At 39.8% G+C, this 21,842-nt stretch overlaps 1 protein-coding gene across 2 annotated transcripts in view; it reads right to left on the bottom strand.

The window, feature by feature from the left end:
• Positions 1-95: 95 nt before the first annotated feature.
• The window catches only part of crybg1a (crystallin beta-gamma domain containing 1a), a 49,956-nt gene continuing 28,209 nt past the window's right edge, over positions 96-21,842 (bottom strand). For both annotated transcript variants that reach the window (XM_089005259.1, XM_089005260.1), the window contains 20 exons: positions 19,781-20,820; positions 15,602-19,194; positions 14,292-14,330; positions 14,065-14,183; positions 12,314-12,491; positions 11,720-11,859; positions 11,270-11,396; positions 11,152-11,187; positions 10,204-10,358; positions 9,985-10,111; positions 9,738-9,883; positions 7,358-7,484; positions 7,241-7,267; positions 6,454-6,566; positions 5,911-6,043; positions 5,649-5,788; positions 3,726-3,849; positions 2,671-2,829; positions 2,234-2,396; positions 96-729 (listed from right to left, as the gene is read on the bottom strand). In XM_089005259.1, coding sequence (XP_088861385.1) covers positions 641-729; positions 2,234-2,396; positions 2,671-2,829; positions 3,726-3,849; positions 5,649-5,788; positions 5,911-6,043; positions 6,454-6,566; positions 7,241-7,267; positions 7,358-7,484; positions 9,738-9,883; positions 9,985-10,111; positions 10,204-10,358; positions 11,152-11,187; positions 11,270-11,396; positions 11,720-11,859; positions 12,314-12,491; positions 14,065-14,183; positions 14,292-14,330; positions 15,602-19,194; positions 19,781-20,820 — 6,775 coding nt within the window. In that variant the 3' untranslated portion in view covers positions 96-640. The remainder of the gene's footprint in view (positions 730-2,233; positions 2,397-2,670; positions 2,830-3,725; positions 3,850-5,648; positions 5,789-5,910; positions 6,044-6,453; positions 6,567-7,240; positions 7,268-7,357; positions 7,485-9,737; positions 9,884-9,984; positions 10,112-10,203; positions 10,359-11,151; positions 11,188-11,269; positions 11,397-11,719; positions 11,860-12,313; positions 12,492-14,064; positions 14,184-14,291; positions 14,331-15,601; positions 19,195-19,780; positions 20,821-21,842) is intronic.

Raw genomic sequence — 21,842 nt, 5'->3', positions numbered from 1 at the left:
ACAGGCATACTTGGTTGCAGGGCAACATTTGCAAAATACAGCTATAAACTGTTAAAACCCCACAAAATGTTGCTTAAATGATACACGACAAGATAACAGGTATTTTCTCTTTTAATATTTATATTTTCAATCGCGATTTAAAGTGAAATCCACAAGTTAATAATATGCATCAGATTCAGTGTTAAAACTTTAGAAAACATTGCTAAAATTTACCATATTACCAACAGTAGTGACAAAATGCGTGACTATAATATATCTTTGGAGTTAAGACTTCATTGCGTCCATCAACATGAGATGAGGAACAAGACACCGTGGATTAGTTTTGTTGCGTACCACAAAGCCCAGAGAGTCGCCGCATTGAGCCAGGTCTGACATCTCAAAACAAGCAATGCACCATATAAAAAGAATGTCACTAGATAAATAACATATTTCTCTTCATTCTGAAGTACAAAAGCAACAAACAAAATAAAAGTGTTACATTAATGAGAACTTTACAATCCGAACATGGTTACCCTCTTCCACAAGGGTGCAAACGCGACAGGAGTGCAATTTTTGTGCAAAGTATCACTCAGGACTTGTCCGAGTGGTGGGTGCTTCACGAGCAGAGCTGCGATTGTGGGCCTCAATGTGACCCGGCAAGTCACAAAATCTCCAGCGTCCATCTTTGGTTTGATTTTCCCTCCTCAAACGTGTTGAGGATGACTTGGTTGTGGTCGTATTGGTGACCTCCTGCCATACATTCAAAGTGTTATGTTAAAAGATGTCCGGGAAGGTCACGAAGTGTGCATCTGCACATATCAAGCCCATAAATGAAGACCAATTAATTCAACAATATGATCAAATCGAAATGTGTTTGTTCTTCTGACACACATCCATTTCATAATATTAAAATGTAGCTCAGACAGTGATACCTCGGCTTACGAATGCTTTAGCTAACAAACTTTTCGCCTTACGAACATTAAATTCGCGAGAATAGAATCTTGGATTGGATTGGATATGCCTTTATTAGTCTCACAGCGGCATCTTGGCATATGAACTAGTTTTAGGGAAACACACGGAGCGCCACGGTGGCAGGCGGACTAGTTTTCGACGTAAGAACACCAAACACCAGCGCCACTGTGGCCCCTTTGATTGCAGACGTGGTTTGCTATCGACTGGAGTATTTTTGCAATTAAAAAGACCCCACCACAGGCTCCCGTTAAACCGAAGAGGACACAAAAGAAAATTACGGTCGAGCAGAAGAAGGAGACCATCGAGAAACACGAACGAGGTGTGCGTTTGTGTGACTTAGCTGTCCCAGTATGCTAAGTCGACCATTGCTACCATCCTTCGGAACAAGAAAGCTATTAAAGGTGCGTTTGTTGCTAAGGGTTTTTCCATGTTGTCTAAGCAACGGTCTCAGGCAATCGAAGAGGTTGAAAAACATCTGTTAATTTGCATTAACGAAAAGCAGCTAGCAGGGGACATCGTGAGTGAAGGAATTATCTCCGAGAAAGCACGGCAACTTCACTCAGATATCGTCAAGAGGCAACCTGGAACTTCGTCATCTGTTGATGATTTCAAGGCTAGCCACGGATGGTTCGAGAACTTTAAGCGTCGTACAGGGATTCATAGTGTCATTCGTCATGGTGAGGCAGCCAGTTCAGACGATAAAGCTGCCAAAGCTTACAAGGAATCATTCCTCAAGATGGTGGAAGAAGAAAGCTACGTTCCTCATCAAGTGTTTAATGCTGATGAAACCGGCCTTTTTTGGAAAAAAGATGCCTCATCGGACTTTCATTACACAGGAAGAGAACTATGAAAGATAGGCTAACCCTCCTTCCTACAGTCCTTATGGAATGTGACCCTCCCTCCCACTTCCTCCCACTCCATTCCATCAAGCCATCAACGACCATCACAAAGGTAAATAAAACGACTATTATACAGTACAGTTTATTTCTTTAATTACAATATAATAGCACATTTATTATACATACAATAAGGACTATTTTGTGTATTTTAAGGCTTATTTAGTAGAAATTTATGTTTTATGGGGACCTGGGAATTTATTATTCTCATTTTAATGTTTGGAAGACACACTTTTCGCCTTACACACACTTTCTGGGAAACAATTAAGTTCGTAAGCTGAGGTATCACTGTATTTGTATTTCAAATACATAGTTTTTAAATACCCTGACTATTAGTGTCTACTGTATTTGACAAACACGACACAACCCAGAGAAGGGAATCTGACCTTTGACTTCAAGGACCAGGCCAGGCTGGAAGTGGCAGCGCACCAGGCCATCTGAGGTTATGTCCCACAGCTGGTTGTCTTTTCTTCCCTCCGGAGACACACAAAGTCGACTGCCTGCCATCACCATGTTACCTGCAGTCTCCAGACGACAGTCCTCGGCAAACTGGAAGTGAACAGGAGGTTGTTACCTCTCAGTTTTGTGTGTCGAAAAAGGTGAATTCATTCATTCCTTCAAAAATGCATTCCTGATCACAATGGTGAAAAAGGTTCTTCTCAATGAAATTGAAACAGTTCGCACTTTCTGATGCTGAATGGCGTCTTATCATAATGATCATATAAATCACTCAAATATGGCATTGAAGAATATTTATGCACTTCATTTAGACATGCATTTACGTATATTTGGATAAGGTCGGGAGCACTTTAACCATGCTTACCTTGCAGGCAAGCTGACCGTCTCTATATAGCCAGAGTTGCTCTATGCCCCCCGTGTCTTCCATAGCATGCACCCTCATCAACTGGATGTCTTCAAGTGCCCCGGTCAATGACATCAGACATCCAGTCATCTTGTTTCGCAAACGGATACCAATCTGTTTCTGTGGGTGTAAACGCAACAACACTGAGTTAAAGGACAACCGACGTCTCCGGACAAGTTGTGTCCATAATCTGTAAAATGGCTTCAAATGATGGGCGTATTTTAATAAGATTCCACCGCATATAGCTATATTTTACGTTTTAAGACTCGCGCTGAATATTCAGGAAGTCTTGTTTTTGAGTTGGTGACGAGTCCGTACGTGACGTCACTAAAGGACCACCCTTCACCGTAAAAAAGACGCATTGTAGCGGTCCTTCCATCATGTCAATGTATTTTGCTGGACTTGTTTGGTCTGGGGACCTCGTGTTGCACCCAAAAGTCGCCAGAAGGCCAGAAGAGAGCGTCCAAGCGCCATATAAGGAATTTATCAGCCTGTGTAAACGAAGGTGGCCACAAGATGTCGCCATTTTGTGCCTCTTTTTTGGGTGAGAGATTTTCCCCCAATGTTGCCTCAAAATGGCAATGAATAAATAATGTAATTGATTGCAAACATGTATGCTTTCCTCTTCAGAACTATTTGAATCATATTCATAACTGGATGTGTAACAAGAAAGCATATTCTCTGAATCTGAAGCCATTGTTTTGATTCACAAGCAATGCAAGACGTCTTGGCGTGACGTCACGAACTGGGGGCGGGACTTTCTGAAAATGCCCAATTCGCAGCTCAATTTTTTGCAGATTTTGGACACTTGAAGTCATTTTTATTGGTGTTTTGCATTTGACTAAAAATATCATACTGCGTGTTTTGGGTATTTTAGATGCTATAAAAGATTTTCCTGGTGTCAGTTAAAAAACAAAAAAGTCACGTCGGTTGTCCTTTAACTGAAAGCCGACCCCACAGCAAGCCAAGATGATACAAGTTGGCACTATTGTGTTGGACAGAAGACTGCTTAATACTTGAGGCAATGGCCGCAGCGATCCAATTCCCTTCAACCCACTGAACTTGCACCAGTCGATGATTTGACCCGGATGGAGCAGGATCTGTTGACCGCGGTAGTTGCTGCCTTCGTACAACACCCACCTAGACGGGACCGGATGGAATACGAGACAATGTAAGAAAAATGAACGTGAAGTGAAAAGTTTTTTTTAGTCCATTCTCAAGACTACCAACTGAAACACACACAGGCTAGTTTGTTGATCAGTTGGTTGGTTCCACCATTGTCATTGCGCAATGTTACCAGCAGTCATTTTTTATTTATTTTTAAGGAATAATAATAATAATACATTTCATTTATTAGCGTCTCTCGAGAAATCTTGCTTTAGTTTGAAATTTGAGGCTATTTATGATCATAATATCCAATCATCGTTGACTTGTTTTAAGATTCGTGCATTTAATGCCTTTTAAGGATTCGAGGCAGCCCTACAAAAAAGTTTGGAGGAATAATTAGATTAGTTTTGTAGCAGCAGTATAGTTCAATTATGTCAAATGTAAATAGTTTTTTTATTTATACAACGATTATAATGTTGCATAACATTTTAATTGTGAAGAAAAATTTCGTTTGAACCAATTCTGGATTTAGTCTGATTCAACATCACAGCTTGGAACCACACATTGACTGCACATTTCAGTGAAAATGTTGCATGTTGGATCATCACAAAAAATATTGGAAGAATGCCTAGCTAGTGTAGCCACTGGCCACCAACATACAGTGTTTTGTATTGAAAACTGGGAATAGGACGCTGGACACAAAACCTAGTTTATCAAAACATGAACAACCTTCATAGTAATAGATAGGTACAGTAGGACCTTGGCTTATAAACTTAATTGGTTCCCAGACACAGTGTGTAAGGAGAAAAGTGTGTATCACAAAAATTAATTTCCCATAGGAAACCATTAAAATGAGAATAATCCGTTCACAGGTCCCCATAAAACACAATTTTCTTCTTTCTAATTTTCTAAGCCCTAAAACTACACAAAATATACCTTATTTCATGTACAATGTGATATGGTATTATAATCAAAGAAATAAACTACTTTACAATAAAGTCATTTTATTTACCTTTGTGATGGTCGTTAATGGCTTGATGGAATGGAGTGTCCGGTTTCCTCAGCATTAAACACTTGATGAGGAACGTAGCCTTCTTCTTTCACCAACTTGAGGAATGATCCCTTGGAGGTGCTTTCTCTGTGATAATTGTATCTAGTTCTTCATCAATTGTGATCTGTTTAGCTGGGTTGATAGCTTTTTGCATCAAGTATACAGATGACTTGAGCGGGTTATTTATGGAGCCTGATTGATGGGATATTTTAACCTTCCAGTCTATACTCTGCTTTTAAATTATCAAAGAAATCTAAATTTCACTGTTTTCTATCCATTTTCTAACCTTTTATGTTTTTTCTTTTATTTTTCACTTTTGTTTTTTGGTTAAAATCTCTTGTCATCTCCCTTTCGTGTGTGTGTGTGTGTGTGTGTTTTCTCTCACTCTCTCTCTGCCCGTCTCTTTACTGTTTAACCCCCCTACTGCTGGGGTCTTGACCAATCACGTGGCTTTTACCGAAGACGCCATTTTATTTTTTTGGGAGAACGGCCTCACTCTCTCTCTGTCTGTAACCCCATCCCCCACTGCTGCGTTCTTGACCAATCACGTGGCTTTAACCGAAGACTGGGGGTGGGGAATAGAGGATGAAAACATTGGCCACCATTTTCTTGTTAGGAGAACGGGCTTGTTCGTGAACGACACATCACTCCTTGTGGCAGCGCTGTGTGTATCCCAAAAAATAGTTCGTATGCCAAGGTAAAATTGTCATAAATGTAATGTTCGGAAACCGAAAAGTTCGTAAGCCAAGGGGTTCATAAGCGAAGGTCCCAATGTACATACTTTCCTCCCTCCACCACCAGAGAGCGTATGTGAGTGGATAAGCCTGCTTGGTGCAGGTTCACAGTCCCACGAGTCAGCACCACTCTGCGACCTGTGCAACCCATCTTGTTGAACAGCAAGAGGGAAGGTAGAGTCAACTCCTACATAAAGTAGAGAGCTTTGTTACTCACATGAAATATGACACTAACTAACTGCACAGACATACAGGATACTCTCGCCACAGGAGCCTGCACGTAATCAGACAACTAAACAAAGGCCTTACGTGGCCAACAGTTTCCATGGAACGGATCCTCACGTCGGAGGATGGGAAGCCCAAGAACTCGGCGTTGGGATACTCTCCCTCCTCTAATAAGTACATGGTGTCAGTGAAGTTGCAGCCTTCATATGCGATCCAACTGAGCATTAAATAAAGACAGACACACGCACACACACATTACAATGGCATGCTGTACCATATGATTGGGGTAGTTGCATTTCCAATAGTTTGATATTTTTCACCCGTCTTGCATTTAATTGAACTGTTTTGTACATATTTCAATGTTAATTAAAGCACATGCATATCCTTGTTAATGTATACACATACAGTAAAGTCTCGTTATATCGATATCGGTTATATCGATAGTACCGCTTATTACGATACTATTTCTATGAACGCAAGGAGAAAATTACATGCACGCAGGATCGGATATATCAATAGTCCGGTTATATCGATATTTTTGCGGACTCCCGAGAATATCGATATAACGAGACTTTACTGTAATTTTACTGTGGTACTGAATTGTCCGTTCCGTTATGGCTCCTTTACCTGCCAGTTAGCACCTTACAGGACATGGGCACAAAGTCCTCATCCAAAGTTGCCGCACTGTCCTCCAGAACCACCAGTTCACCCTTAAAGTTAGGCTCAGAGAACATCTTCACCTGGATAGCAACAAATCGCACGCTTATGGGCTTTGGTTACATACACAACCGTTGCAAGATTAACTCACATTTTCAATGCAAAACTGTAGAGAAGTATTGGATGTAATGAGGCTGGCACAATATGGTGGGTTTCATGCATCTGACTCATACAGTCAAGGCTTTTGGGTGTGAAATGCTGGGAATTCCATCATCGTCCAACATTGTAAAAAAATGTGCATATAAAGTCAATTGAACATTCAAAATTGCCAATAGATGAGTGGTTGTTTGTTTTGACCATGGTGAGATCCAGCAAATATATCAATATATAATAATAATAATAATATATCAATGTAAAACATGTTTTATTTGGAGGAGCTATTGAGGAAAATCACACTTGGAAAAAGACCCAAGGGACAATTAGCCACCGGGTCTTGAGATGAATTGCATTTCTTCATCTCAGTGTGACATTTTGGATAATTTGCTTGCCACATGGTATCAGTTCTGTTCCAGCATGACTGTGCTCCAATACACAAAGAAAAACAGCCAGTGTGAGCCAAGCCCTTTTGACCAACATCCGCAACCTCTGACATGCTTTTGGAAGAATGGGTACAAATTCCCACGGACTCACTCCAGCAAATTATCCAGCAAAGTAGCCCCCGCCCCCATGTCCTATACAGTATAGGCGGAGAACATACCTTGAATTGGGATTCCAGCAACGTTTCCTGTAAAATAAGATAAAAATAAGTGAGGAAATCTGTATCAGCATTCAACCAAAATGACTTGATTCAGAGCGGGAATGCAATTTTTTTTACATTGAACACTGGCTGGATTGATGATATATTGACATTCTGGGCACCCCAGTCTTCTGGACACAAATACAAGCCTTTCTCCAGAATGTAGAGCTCGCCGCTGAATGCTGGATTTTCAAATGCCACCCAGCTGTCACCAAGAAAAGACAAAAACAACGGAATGAAATTCATATACCATTTATATTCATTTTATCATGTGTACTAAACAGTGACCACCCACACTTATGACATTTTACTTTAGGTTTTCTGATAAAACTAGACATTCTTTGAAATTAATTTGATCTGTGATCACACAAATAATATTTCAGAAAATTTTAAAAATTCCCTTGCAATGGTGAAGAACATCTTAGCTGTTTAAATATGTATGAATCGTTCAACAACCCGATTTCTAGAACAAATCATGGGGACTTACTTGAATGCAAAGATAAAGGCTAGACCGAGCAAACTAAACGGAAGATTTATCAGCATTATCTTTATTGGCCAAGTACATAGAACAAACAACGACTATATCTCCGGGAGTGCAGGCTACACTACTCTTGCAATACAAAGCAACAATAATAAACAGACATGACAAATTAGTATTGAAAGGCTATCATCATGCAGTGGTAACACCCAATGGCATCTGTATGACAATGATGGAATGGATGATGAACTCCCAAGTTGCCTCTTCATGATATCGGAGTGAAGTTGCCGTGCTTTCACAGCGATAATACCCTCACTCACACTGTCCCCTACTTGCTGCTTTTCATTAATCCAAATCAACAGAATTTTTTCAACCTCTTCTATTGCCTGAGACTGTTGCTCAGACAACACAGAAACATCCTTAGACACACGTAGCAATGGTCGACATAGCATACTGGTACTGGAACGCTAAGTATCCACTCGATAGCAAATCGTGTATGCCACGTATGCACTCAAAGAAAGTGGGTGTGGTAAAGTAGTCTGACAGCCACAGTGGCGCTGTTCCTTCCACCAAAAACTAGTCCGCCAGCCATTGTGGCGCTCCACGTGTTTCCTGAAAATTAGTTCGTATGCCAAAATTATATCTCCCAAATTTAATGTTCGTAAGGCGAAACGTTCATTAGCTAAAGTGTTGGTAAACTGAGGTATCACTGTATTGCCAAGACCCTTTCACGAGCATCAATAATACCATCTATTCAAATATTTAAAGGACAACCGACGTCTCCGGACAAGTTGTGTCCATAATTTGTAAAATGGTTTCAAATTACTTCTACTGAGCGTACTTTAATAAGATTCCACCGCATATAGCTATATTTTACGTTTTAAGACTCGCGCTGAATATTCAGCAAGTCTTGTTTTTGAGTTGGTGACGAGTCCGTACGTGATGTCACTAAAGGAACGCCCCTGACCGAAAAAAAGACGCATTGTAGCGGTCCTTCCATCACGTCAATGTATTTTGCTGTACTTGTTTGGTCTGGGGACCTCGTGTTGCACCCAAAAGCCGCCAGAAGAGGGCGTCCAAGCACAATATGAGGAATTTATCAGCCTGTGGAAACGGAGGTGGCCACAGGAGGTCGTCATATTGTGCTTCTTTTTCGGTGAGACATTTCCCCTCAATGTTGCCTCATAATGGCACGGAATAAATTCTTTAATCGATTGCAAACATGTATGCTTTCCTCTTCAGAACTATTTGAATCATATTCATAACTGGATGTGTAACAAGAAAGTATATTATCCGAATCTGAAGCCATTGTTTTGATTCTTCAGCAATGCAAGAACGTCTTGGCGTGACGTCACGAACTGGGGGCGTGGGACTTTCTGAAAATGCCCAATTCGCAGCTCAATTTTTTTCAGATTTTGGACACTTTAAGTCATTTTTATTGGTGTTTTGCATTTGAATAAAAATATCATACTGCGTGTTTTGGGTATTTTAGATGCTATAAAACGTTTTTCTGATGTCAGTTAAGAAACAAAAAAAGTGACGTCGGTTGTCCTTTAAGCACAGGAAAAAACAAACACATTGAAATTCACGGGAGAAAATGACGTGCGCAGATCAGTTGCGAGAGCTTATTCTGAAATGTATCCTCCGGGGCTGTGTGCATGCACCATCAAGGTGTGTCAAGCGTTTCAACAGTGACAAAACTCTTAGTCATGTTTGTAAGTAGACTAACACACCTAAAACTGCAAGTGTCTGCTTGAGAGAACACAATCGGGACATTTCATGTTACCCCTTGTTTTTACTGCTTCTAAAGTCTGCTCAAAGTCGACACGCAAGTCTCTACTTCTTGGATGGATGGAGCAAAGTCAGCCAAAGGGACTGAGGAGGAATTTGAAGCCTTTATTTACAATGCATATCTGAAATTGAAAAAAAAAAAGCAAAACACCCTGGCCTAAAAAAAGAGAGAGCGAGTATTTCACTTACACCCCACTCAGGACATTGATGGACTGGGTTTCCAAGCTATGGCCGATGACCTCCATGCTGACAACGGGGCCCATAAGATCCACACTGAGCCCCCGTTCGTCCAAGTTGGGCTCACTGAACAATTTAACGTGCGGGGACAGGAAATCCTAAGCGAGATGAGATATAAACGATTTTTCACACAATTCATTTATCACTGACTTGTAATATACTTCCTATAACAGATGAAGGCTCTAACAATAAAGCTCACCGTCCTAATGGAACGAAGAGAGAGTAGACCATTCTCCGAACCCCCCCAATCACTGCAATGGGGATACTCCCCTTCCTCAAGGATGTATTGCTGACCCTCAAAGTCTTCCTCTTGATAACCAACCCAGCTACCAGACCAAAACGCAGAGAGGGCATTTTACACATTTCTACAGCAAATCATTTTTCCGATCCCGTTGCATCTATGGACTGAAATACTTACAGACCGCCGAGTATCTTGAGGGACCCCACAAAAGAGATTGTATTTGTAGTTCCACCAGAGGTGCCATGTCCTGCTACTCTCTCTCCCAAGTTGTACAAGTCACCGTCCACCTCTAAACATTCTCCCTCAAAATTGGCCTTCTCGAACACCAGTGCCTAAAAGAGCCCAAATCAATGAACAGATGGGTTTTCTGGATGGTCCTTTTAGTTGATGCCCTGGTGGTTTTGTTTCCTGGAGCTTAACTGAATGCTATAGTGCAACATTGAAATTTTTTTTTGTAACCAAAGGCAGCATCATTTCAACCTAATGCTAAGTATTGCACCTGAGTTTGTAATGAACAATTAATGTTGCAATTGAAAATACAATTTATATCACTGGCTTCAGAATTTAGTCAATACTAAACAGCACAAACATTTAAATTGTGCCGAAAATCACTAGTTCAAATTTACAATTCATGAAATATTTACATTTTCAATTGTCGTGAATTATTTTTAACATTCCATGCACTTGCATGAACAAGAAGCCAAGATCAACCCAAAGGGAATGACAGACAAAATATGTCATTAATTTTTCACTTCAATGGTTTCAGTCATATCAAAAACTTTTTTCTTGAGTGCGGTAATCACGTTGCACAGAAGGATCAGTAGCATCTCGGCTTCATTTCGGCTGCCATCAGATTTCATGATTCAAGACTACTCCCATGACTAATAAATGTTACATTCTTTATCATATTGATTTCAGCTTTGCAAAAAGTGATCATTGTGCAAGATTTTATTTTTTTTATTGTTTATTTGAATGTCATTTTTAACGTAGGGTGGGTTCTTTCTTTGACATGTTCACTTATGTTTATAATTGTTCCATATTCCAACAATGTGGTTGATACAATCAATATAGTCCATATGACACACAATAAAACGAATGTAAAAGAGGTGATATACTTAAACAAACCTTGACGTGTTTAGGATGATCCACTTTTATTGCTCCCTTTACAGAAAGACATAAAGTATCAGAATTAGTCAATATACAAAACATGATCAAAGTGATGCATTGCGCAGTAGATATTTACAATTCGAAGGGGCCTGAGAGAGCCAACAAAGGGTTGTGGGAATCCCCAGGTCTGTGAACAAGGAAACTCGCCAACTTCCAGCACTCCAACGAAACCTCCAAAGCCAGGATCACTGTACACAAGCCAGCTAAACAGACAGACACATGGAGAGACAATGGACCGTTCTTTTATAAAACAATGATTGTGAAGTAGTAACACATAGTTATTAATTATTAATGTGCAACCTGATCGTTGGACTTGAACAGAAGTTGCACGAAAATCATTAGGAGGTACTTTCAAGATCCAAAAAGTCAATGGGGAAAACAGTTTAATGTGAAAAGAAGGGATTTCGCAGAGCAGTTGTACCTTTGTCTAAATTGGAAATCAGTTGTAACTAATTCAAATTAACCAACATTAGATCTGCAATGAGGCAACAGTCTTTGTTACGTCACATGAGCAACATCAACTTACACTCCAGAATGGACCTTGATGGAACCAGTGGTCTGGGGGATCCCAAAGGAGCAAATTTCAATTGTGTCGTCGCAGTAAGAGGATACCCTCCCCAAACCATCAACCTCTGTAAACAGGTCAATTCTGGGTTGGGTATAGTCCTGCAATAGTGAGAAAAATAAATAAATTGTGGAGCAATTATAACAAACTCAACAACATCAGCAAATCGGGTAGTTCATCACCTTGTTAATTGTGTTTTCAACTTCCCGTATTCAACTAGCAAGATGCAAAAAAATCATCCAGAAATCTGCTTTGCACCCTAATAAGAAATGAGAAGCTATTTTGCAGTGGTGCGTAGAAAACACAGCATCACGGTAGCTGCTGCTTGTGGCATTTTTGTGACTTTACCAAGTAGAGAAAAATGTGACTGCAAATAATTAATTTGTGTGAGATAATCACTTAAAATTCTGAATTTGTTGATGAAGTTCTTGCACTGAGTTTCATTAGATTGTGAAGCTGTATGTAATGTTGTGTCCAGTGAGCTGAAATAAGTAGTTAGATAAGTGAGCGATAACGTTAGACATTTAGAGACATAGATTCAAGGCGCCAACTTACGTTGACTGCCAGTCTAACAGAACCGATGGTAAAGGGTGTCGTTGATGCAGGCTGACTATTCTCATCCGGAGGAGTTTTGGGTCCATCGTCAGCCCACATATTCATTACATGGTCAGTTTGACCTTCCTCTAGGGCAATGACACGGCCCTGGAAGCCCTTATGTTCATACAGGAGCCAGCTAAATATATAAAAAAAACGTTTTCAAATTAGACAGATAGAATAGTACTGTACATACAAACATAATTTCCCATGATGTTAGGATATTGTGTAAAAAGTAAATAAAAGATAGAATACAACGACTTGCTAATCCTTATCAACCGCAATTTAACGCACGAAAAATAACATTTAATGTTCATACTGATGAAAACTTTTTGGGGGGGGTCTTCTTTAATTTTAATGGCGTGGCTGTGACAATTTCCACAAATTGGTACAGGGGTAAAAGATAAACACATGTAATAAATAATAAATAATGCAAGTGTCAAACAAGTGAGTCTCATGCTTGGTTTTAAAAAGCCTACGATAAGGTTCAATCCTTTGTGAACAAATGCATGAAAAAAATCAACAATTTTAAAATAGATTTTATAGTCTATTGTCCATAATGTCATCAAATGAATCAGATAATCTGGAAAAATCTCTGCATGGTCAGGGTAAGGCCAAAAACTAACCCTGAATGCCTGTGATCGTCACATGGCATTTAATCATGTCAAAGTTAAATGTGAAAAAAAGATTTTGCCATGTGAGCTCAGGTACAGTTACTACTACTTTTACATTTACAGCAAGAAGAACCCAATCAAGTCAATCACAGTTGACTGGTAGTTCACTGAATAGTCCGAGTCGACTGCGACAGATATCAGGAGGAAATCGGCAGGAAAAAAATTGTGTCCGTGGACATCTTAATTCATTATGGTGTATAATTTATTTCATATTGCCCCGTAAGCATTTCATCACTGTTAATCTTACAACAATATTTTAAATTAAAAAAAAAAAACAAAAAAACTCTTCAATGCAAAGCAAAACTCATATCGCATCAAGACCCAGAAATGCAGCCGACTTCTTCCAGTCCAAGTTCATCTGAGATGGACAAAGAGTGGATGAGTGTGCTGCGGATGAGATGAGTCCACACTTGAAATAATTTTTATGGAATACATATCAAGCCAGCAATGGTGCCGGTATTGGTGTGCATTCATGCCCATGGCATGAGTAACTTGTACATCTGTAAAACACCATTATTGCTGAAAAATACGTACATGTTTTGGAGGAATATACAGTATAGTGCCTTCCAAGCAAAGTATTTTCCTGGGAAATCCTTCCTCATTTCAGCAAAACAAAGCCAATCCATATTATGCGCTTATAGTCACAACAAAAATGGTAAGAATAGACTGGACAGGCCATCCAGCAGTACAAACGTTGAACATTTTGGATAGCGTAAAATACAACAAAGACTGAACTGTTGAGCACATTAATCAAGCATGGGAAATATTTTTTTTTCTAAAATGAGTGTCCTTGGTTCACAAACACATATTCAATATAAATTGGAAAAAACTTACAAAACAATGTCATGTTTTATTTACATTTTACACAACTTGCTGCTTTACTGGAATGGTATTTGGTGTATTACCCTAACAGAGCCCCAAGTGCTCCTTCAATCAGCAAGTCATACAATAATTAACACAGCAAAGTAAATCATACTGTAATTAACACAACTCGCTTAATAAATCCATATGAACTTCAGAACAGTAAAGGCTGCTTACCATCCTCTGATGACTCGTACCAAGATGACAGGAGACAGTTTCATCTGCGTGGCATCCTCAACATCACGACATAGTTCATAGACTTCGCTCCCAACGTTGTCATGTCCGTGAATGAAAAGCTGGACCGGGACATAGAGGTGATGTTACAATCTGAGGTGGGAACATTGCTTTAATTATGTGTAAAGATAAACGTGCAAACAATTTATTGATGTAATATTCACTTGTACCTTTCCAGGTCTTTTGTGGGATCCCTTGACCACAGTTGTCTGCAAGGAAATGTTAAAATTGCTTATTTTATGAGCTGGTCAATTCAAGCAATCTAAGTGTGAAACACATTTATTTGTGACCATTCTCTTCGTGGTTTCAGGGATGCATCTGGGAAATTAAAAAAGGGGGCGAGTTGGCCCCCTTGTGTCTGAAAAGGGGGCAAAATTCTGAAATTGGTGCGTCTTAATTTCACAAGATTGCAGAAGTGTGTAAAACTGATTAAAATAAACCAAAATACATTCATTGGAGCATGATATTTCCAAATTCCAAATGAAAAAAAAATACATTATTTGAGTAAAATATATTACTCTAATATATCAACAAACAATTTTAATTCTGGTCAAATGATTTATTCATACATAAACATTTAAAATTTTCTTAGTTACTACACAATCAATCCTTGTGCTGTTTTGATATTCTACTGTATTACAGAAAAGACAAAGAGAACAGACTTAGCACAATAATTCTTACGAGTGTCTACTTAAATTTGCTTTGGAGATTTCCATTGTGCTACAACAGCTCTAAAATCATACACATTATCCAATACATTCAAAAAATTAACAGCTGTTTGCTGCAACGAATCACTACCCTCTGCAGACTTATTCAATTGTTTCTTTAAAAAAATGCAAATATGTTTGTTTGCTGCTTATTTTGAATGTCTTTTAGAGTTTTACTACTGTTCTCAAGCTCGATATTGCAACCATCCGCCATGTTTGACGTAAACACTGCAATGCACCATGAATATTTCATTATCCTTTTGGCAGTTTCCGGTGGATCACGGAAAAGCCCGAGATATTCTCGACCACGACTTTGGAGCTCACTGGAACAAATGCAAGGTGATTACTAGATATCGGAAAGGCAAGACGGCAGACGACAAAAGTTAAAACCTCTGAAGTAAAACTAACACTTTTCAATTGTTATTTAACTAAATTTGTTTCTTTAGCTACTTTAACAGAAGTATGTCATACGTGATGGAGACCATGTAGCAATATGCGCTAATCACCACACACTTGCGCAGGTGCTGGCGCAGTGGAGTTACAAAGTTGTGCCCAGTGGCTGTCAAAATGTGCAAATGGCACAAGGGCACGGCCCAGATGGATCCTTACTTGGATATAACAAAAAAAAGCATCCAGTGACACCGAAACACCGCAAGGAGTAAAACTACTAAACAGATGTTACATTTACGGCACGACAAAATAAAAGTTGAATGCATTTTGCCCAGTTGCTTCCACCACATTCAAGAAATTCAAATAAGCAAACGCCTGCTTACCTTTGAGTTTTTCTTTGGAATACTCTTTGGGATTTGTTTGGTGGCCAGAGGCAGCCCAGCCTTATTGATTTTAGGCTTTAAAACCTCATCCATAGTCGAGTGTCCGGCCGGATTCTGCTCAGTTTTAGGTTCTTTTGTAAAGTCCTGTTCAGTCTCAGCAGATTCTTTTCCGTCGTCAAGATAATGTTGAGGCGGTTTGATTTGAGAGACCAAGGACAGAGAAAGAGGGGAGGGACTAATTGTTGATTCATTGGTGGCATCTTTACTACCACCCACCGTGCAGTCTGTATCACTCTTTGTCACACCCTTTGTATCTGATTCGTATTCAGGAAAGGTTGCATTAACTGCTTCCTGCTTTCCAAGCGAGGGTCCTTTTTTCTGTTGTTTGGACAAAGTGTTATTTTGGTCAGAGGCTGCTTCCTCTTTGTGCTTCTTACCATACCGAGGGGAACTCAGTAAACTTGAGAGGAGGGATATCCTTTCGAATCGGGATGATATTTCCCCAGGATCCTCTCCATTGTTCTGCTCAATCGGGGGGCCCTCTTTGACTTGAGTTTTTCCGTTTTCCTCATCAAGGAATTCACTTTGTACTGTGGGTGTGGAATTGACTGGCTCGCATTTTTCCGTGGGACGCCCGTGCCGGTTAGCTGCAATTTGTTTTAACACCATTGCTGGAGATGGGTCCTTGAAACCTTTTCCATTCTTTCTCAAGCCAAACTGGAATTCTTCGGGATCAAAAGTTTTCTCAAAATGATCTTCCCTAATCGCTGGCATTGCAAAAGGGGGAGATGGGGCCTTTTTATGTGGGTGCTTCTTAAGAGGTAGTGAGAAGGGCATGCCACCTGCCTTAATGCTGTTGATAAAATCCACCAACTCGTCTGGTTCGAGAGATTTGTCTTCGCTGGCCGAGGCGTCTCGTTTCCTTCTATTGTCCTTTTTTTGTTTGTGATGATGTTCCACGTCTAACCAGCTAGATGGCAACCCCTCTTTGGGCCGAAGTCCTACAGGTGGACTTAACGATTTCACTGTAGTGGCAAGTGGGGAGACGGCATTAAGTGGTGGTTTTATTGGCTGCTGTGAAGTATTTAGCGTTTTAGCTTCTTTATTGGAATGTAGTTCATGTGTTGTCGTTTTCCTTTCTATGATCTCTATGGCCTTTTCATCAGATGGGCTTTGGACAGCATCGGTGGTCAGGTCTTTTTGTTCTCCGTCTTGAATCTGGCCGGGGTTTAACCTTTGCTTCACAGTCATTTGCTGATCTTTTTGTTGAGACACTCTCTGAGTGACTTCTTTTAAATTAGCATTTTCTTTCATATCAATCTTACCACCGTCTGTTGTACTTCTGAACAAGTTGGCAGGCATTTCAGAATTATTGGCCTTGTTCTCAATAGGTTCTGCTAAGAACATTTTTCTGTTACTTTCTTGGTTAACTTTTGCCAATTTGCAATCTGTGTACTGATGGGAGTTATCATTCTGTGTATTGAGCTCCTCGTGATCAGATACGATGTGTCCAGAGCACTCTTGTTTTTGAAAATGAACACTTCTAGTTTCTGCACTGTCAATTATATCCCCAACTTCATCATTGTTATTGGCAGCTGGCGCTTTTTCGTCTAAATGTTTAAATTGAGAATCATTTGTTTGTTGTTGAGAACTTTGAGAAGATGATATGTCAACAAGATGGCGTTCCCGGGCTTTTTCACCATTTAATCCTTTTGTCATACCAGTAATTTCATCACATTTGCCAAGAGTCTTAAGTTGTACTCCAACAGGCTCCGGGTCTTCTTGGTATATAACTTCAGGGTTAGAATTCTCATTCTCTAAACTTTTAATTGACGAATCATTTGTGTCATCATCTAGCTTAATTTCCTGTTGATTCCCCCTTTTAACACAACTGCGTTTTTCCGTAATTTTATTTTGACTCTTGGAGATCTCATCCTGAGTTAGCGGTACATTACAGGACAGTTCTTTCCCCATTGGCTGCTGGGATTCATGAGCTGCACTAGTACATTCCTTCAAAGAATCCTTCATAGCCTCTTGAGAATCCAACATGTTGGTTGCACTTCCACACACTGAACTTAGTTGTTCTGCCTTTTGTGCTTGACTCTTGAACTTTTCAGCAGTGTTGTTTGTATTTATTTCCTCTTTTGTGACCAGCGGTAAATGTTCATTTTTTGCTGGTCGTTGGGTTGATTCATTTGGTGTAGTGACGTCTTTGTATACTTTGCTCTCTGTGCTAAAATCCTTGAGCTCCCTGATGCAGTCGCTGCTCATCACTGGTGTGTCATTTAGCTTTTCACTTGACTTTGATTCTTTTTCCTCCTTTTTAGACTCTTGTATTTGTGAAAGGGGCTCTTTGTCCAGCTGACATTTGACATCCTTGGAGGCCTCATAAACAGCTTCATTCTCTGTGTCCGCTGGTTTCGTGCTGACCTTTTCTTTGCTTTGCTCCTCTCCTGTCGCATTTTCTATTGAATCTGTGGCCAATGCCGATGGCAACATATTTTCATGAATTGTATGTGTAATTTGATCCATAATGACTTTACGATCCTTAATTTTTTCAGTGGTGTTAAAAGAAATTGAAGTTGTTGCCGAAACAACATTTTCCAGCTCAGAATCATGGTCTTTTGAAACAAATTCAGTTAACGCTACATTTTCATTTTCTTTAGCCGCTTTAGTGGGAGTGTCTTCCTGGTGAGAGGGTATAATGTTGTCACAGTCATGGATGCCATCGGGGGAAGGGTTCACAGAGGCATCTGGAGCAGCACTAACACCCTGAGCCATCATGAGTGAATCTTCCTCTGAACTGACCTTTTCCAGTTGTGTGTCATTTGTGAGCTGGGCTGTCTCTGAAAATATCTTGCCCGTTAAATGTACTGTTTGTAATTTCAGTGCAGTCCTGTCACATTGGAGATGAGATGCATTTCTTGTTGAATGCTCCGGAATCAATGGTTGCTCTTCTCCTGGCCGATGAATCTCAGAACTGAGTATGGCCTTGGCTGGTACTACCTCTGCTATTGGATCTTTTATTGGTTTAACTTTGTCTTCTAGTTTTACTGTAACCACTATTTCCTTTTCTTTGATTATCTGAGTATTTGAAATTCTTTCTTCAGGACTATGATTGAGGGCCTCTTCAAGACCCTCTGGCCCTCTTGTTTTCTCTTTGGTTTCATGGACACAAGAATGATCTGTCAATGTCACATTGTGCTCATTCGTGTGAGACGATTTAAGAGGAAGTGTATCCACAGCGGTGCTGTCTTTCGAATGATCTGCCTCCACACTGTTTGCAGATTTGTCAGCTGAGTCTGTATTACTGTTTGGATGTACACTGTCCTCTTTGTGTAGAAAAATATTTGATGAATCATCGCTTGAAACATGTTGATTTTTCCTTGATTTATTATTGACGGAGCTCCTCTGGCTTCTTGTCGGAAGTTTGCTTGGAGATGGGGGACCGGAACTATGTAATGGAGACTTGGGATTTTGTTTGAGAAACTTTGGGTCTTTATTTTGGTTGGTGACAGTTGGAGAGTCACTCTCCTCATGGCGCTGTCTTGTTTTAAAGATGTGACTCAATTGTTTTAGTGATAAGATGCCTCCTGTTGAGCAGAAACACACACATACACAGAGAAACAATTAAAACACAGAACATCACATGCTCCAACCCCAATCCAAATTTCAAGAAAGGAAGTAATACAATATTTGTTGTGGATTTCATACATCTTCTCTTAAGTTGAGAAGAAAAAGTAACTTGCAGTTGTGATGGCGAGTCAAAATTAGTGGCCTTTTAACAACACGTATTCTGCGCGTGTATTTTGCGGTGAGCATCACAAATGCAACCTGATTACACACATGCTGGCATGCAAGTGATGTCAGAGAGAAGGCCCTCACAAGTAGTTGTAGACCTGATGGTCAAGTATTTCTTCACATTGGAACTTTAATCCAATAATTCCAAATCCATTTATGCTAACCGATTAAGTACAAAACCAGAAGTGATTCTATATAGACGACCTAGCAGGTTGATATTTTTTTCCTGTAAGCTTATTCTACAGCAAATGAACAAATATGTAGTCTATCAATTAACCTCCATTAACATTAACATAAACACAGTAAAAATCCACTTTTTATACAAAGCCAATTTTCAAGGAATAAGAAATGTATGGACTATCACAAGGGGTCTTCTACCTTTCTTGGGACTTCCAGTGGGAGGAGGGATCTCGCTGGCAACTCTTTCCTCACGTGCAGCTGCTGGCTGGTCTGGGCACTTCTGGGCTTGTTTGTGTCTGTCTGTGCCTAACCGAGGAGACGTAACCGTTCTGTAATTGCTTTCATTTGTTTTTGGCAGGTTGTGATTTAACTTTTTCGTTGGAGATGAAACGGGCAGCCGGCTCTTTGGCAATAAGGAAGCGTGCTTATCTTTATTGGACTGTCCTATTAGACGATCTTCTTCCACTCCATTTACTAATTCCATATCCGTTGGCTCTTCTTTCACAAGATCTGTCAATGGCCGGCATAATGCTTTGGTAGGAGAAATGCCACCTGAGCGAGTATTTATTTCCTTTTCCTCATCAGAGCTTCGTTTTCCGACACTTTTGGTTGTCAACACTAATGATTTCATAGATTCATTTGCGAGTCGCAGGTTTTTCTGTAGTTTGGGAATTGACGAAGGGCTATCAGATTCTGTTGTTTTATCTATTGAAGCTGGTAATTTTATGTCACCCTCTGATATTTGCCTTTTGGGAATTCTTGACTTTGTGAGATCACTGGTGGATTTGTCTTTTAATGGTGTTATCACAGGGACCGTTTTCTCATTGCTATGTTGCTCTCGTGGCAGTAGATCACTGGGTCCTGTAACTTTAATGTCCTCAGTGGCACTCTTAGCTTTTGTTGTCACATTTTTGGCCTTGTCTCCTGCTGTTGTTGCCGAGGGTCTTGCTATGCTTTCAGTGGTACGCCGGTTTTCAGCTGCTACTTTAACTCCTGCTTTAGTGGCTGTTGCCTGGTTATTCCCATTGCCTCTTATTCCAGATACTGCGTTTTGTAGTTTTGCTCTATGCATATCAGGGGTTGCGAGGCTATCGCCACTTTCAGATGTTTGAGAGACGGTGTTTTGTTGAATTAAACCCTCAGTTGTGTTTCTGTCTTTAGTTTCATTGTATGCTGTGGATGGCGTAGTGTCTGCATGTCTGTTTGTGTCAGTGTTGTGGTTTTGAAGCCGTAGCGATCTGCAAATAAAGAGAGAATAACACATGAGTAAATGCATCAGGACAAAAATACAGGTTACAAGTTACACGGCAGCCCACGAAAGCCCAGGGCTCACAATAGACACCTGTATTTCCCCAAAGACAATAAATGAATAAATAATCAACCTACAGGTGTGATTGTGTTAAGTTCATACTGTGTCCGTATGATCGAATTTAGAACAGATTCTTTTATTACAGGCAGTGGCGTTTTAAGTGTTCAATTATTTGACATGTTTCAGCGTGTACTTCCGCCTTCATCAGAGTGTCACGGATGTTGTTGTGACGTGCCTAAAACGCCACTGTCTATAGGTGTGATATTCCATTTATCATGTGATGAAAATACTCTGCCCCAAATACCAAGGGACTGATATGCTGACAAAAACTACAAAGCTTAAACAGCTAAATGCTGATGGCCTGACATCTGTCTGAATTATAACCCAACACCAATTAGCTACTGTGAAAGGATGCAAGTGCGATGAAAGAAAGATAAAAAAGGAAAAAGTATTTTCTGAATTTCTGGAGTACATTTCATTTTTATTGTTACAGTGCACTATCTGCATTTTAAATACATGTGTGTGTATTTTGTTATCAATGCAGAATTGGGATGTCACTGGTAATTAACAAAACTGAGGCGACCAATATGAATTTTTCATACCATTTCATCTCTGCAACTCAATCTGCTTTATGATGCCATTGCAAATGATTGACTATGAATTTAGACATCTTCATTCATTTGGTGAATTAAATAATCCAAAATAAGTACGCTGATTTTGTAAATATATGAGTAATATGTCGTACAGCAGTACATTATTAACAATACAAGAGGTATTTTGATTAATTTATTTCACGCATCAAATAGAATATAAATGTGATCAATTACAAACTTGACAAAAGAAATGTCCTGCAGTCGCCTGAATACTATAGCTATCAGACATTCAAACCTATATACATGTACCCAGATCAGTGTATGTGGATATTCTTTACAGGTGTGATGCCACAAATTA

Source organism: Hippocampus bargibanti, linkage group LG09 (genome assembly GCF_051943395.1).
Source record: "Hippocampus bargibanti isolate YZ-2025 linkage group LG09, ASM5194339v1, whole genome shotgun sequence".
In the NCBI taxonomy this organism is placed as follows: domain Eukaryota; kingdom Metazoa; phylum Chordata; class Actinopteri; order Syngnathiformes; family Syngnathidae; genus Hippocampus; species Hippocampus bargibanti.
Note: the sequence above shows the minus strand (reverse complement) of the source record. Positions and strands in the feature narration are given on the sequence as shown.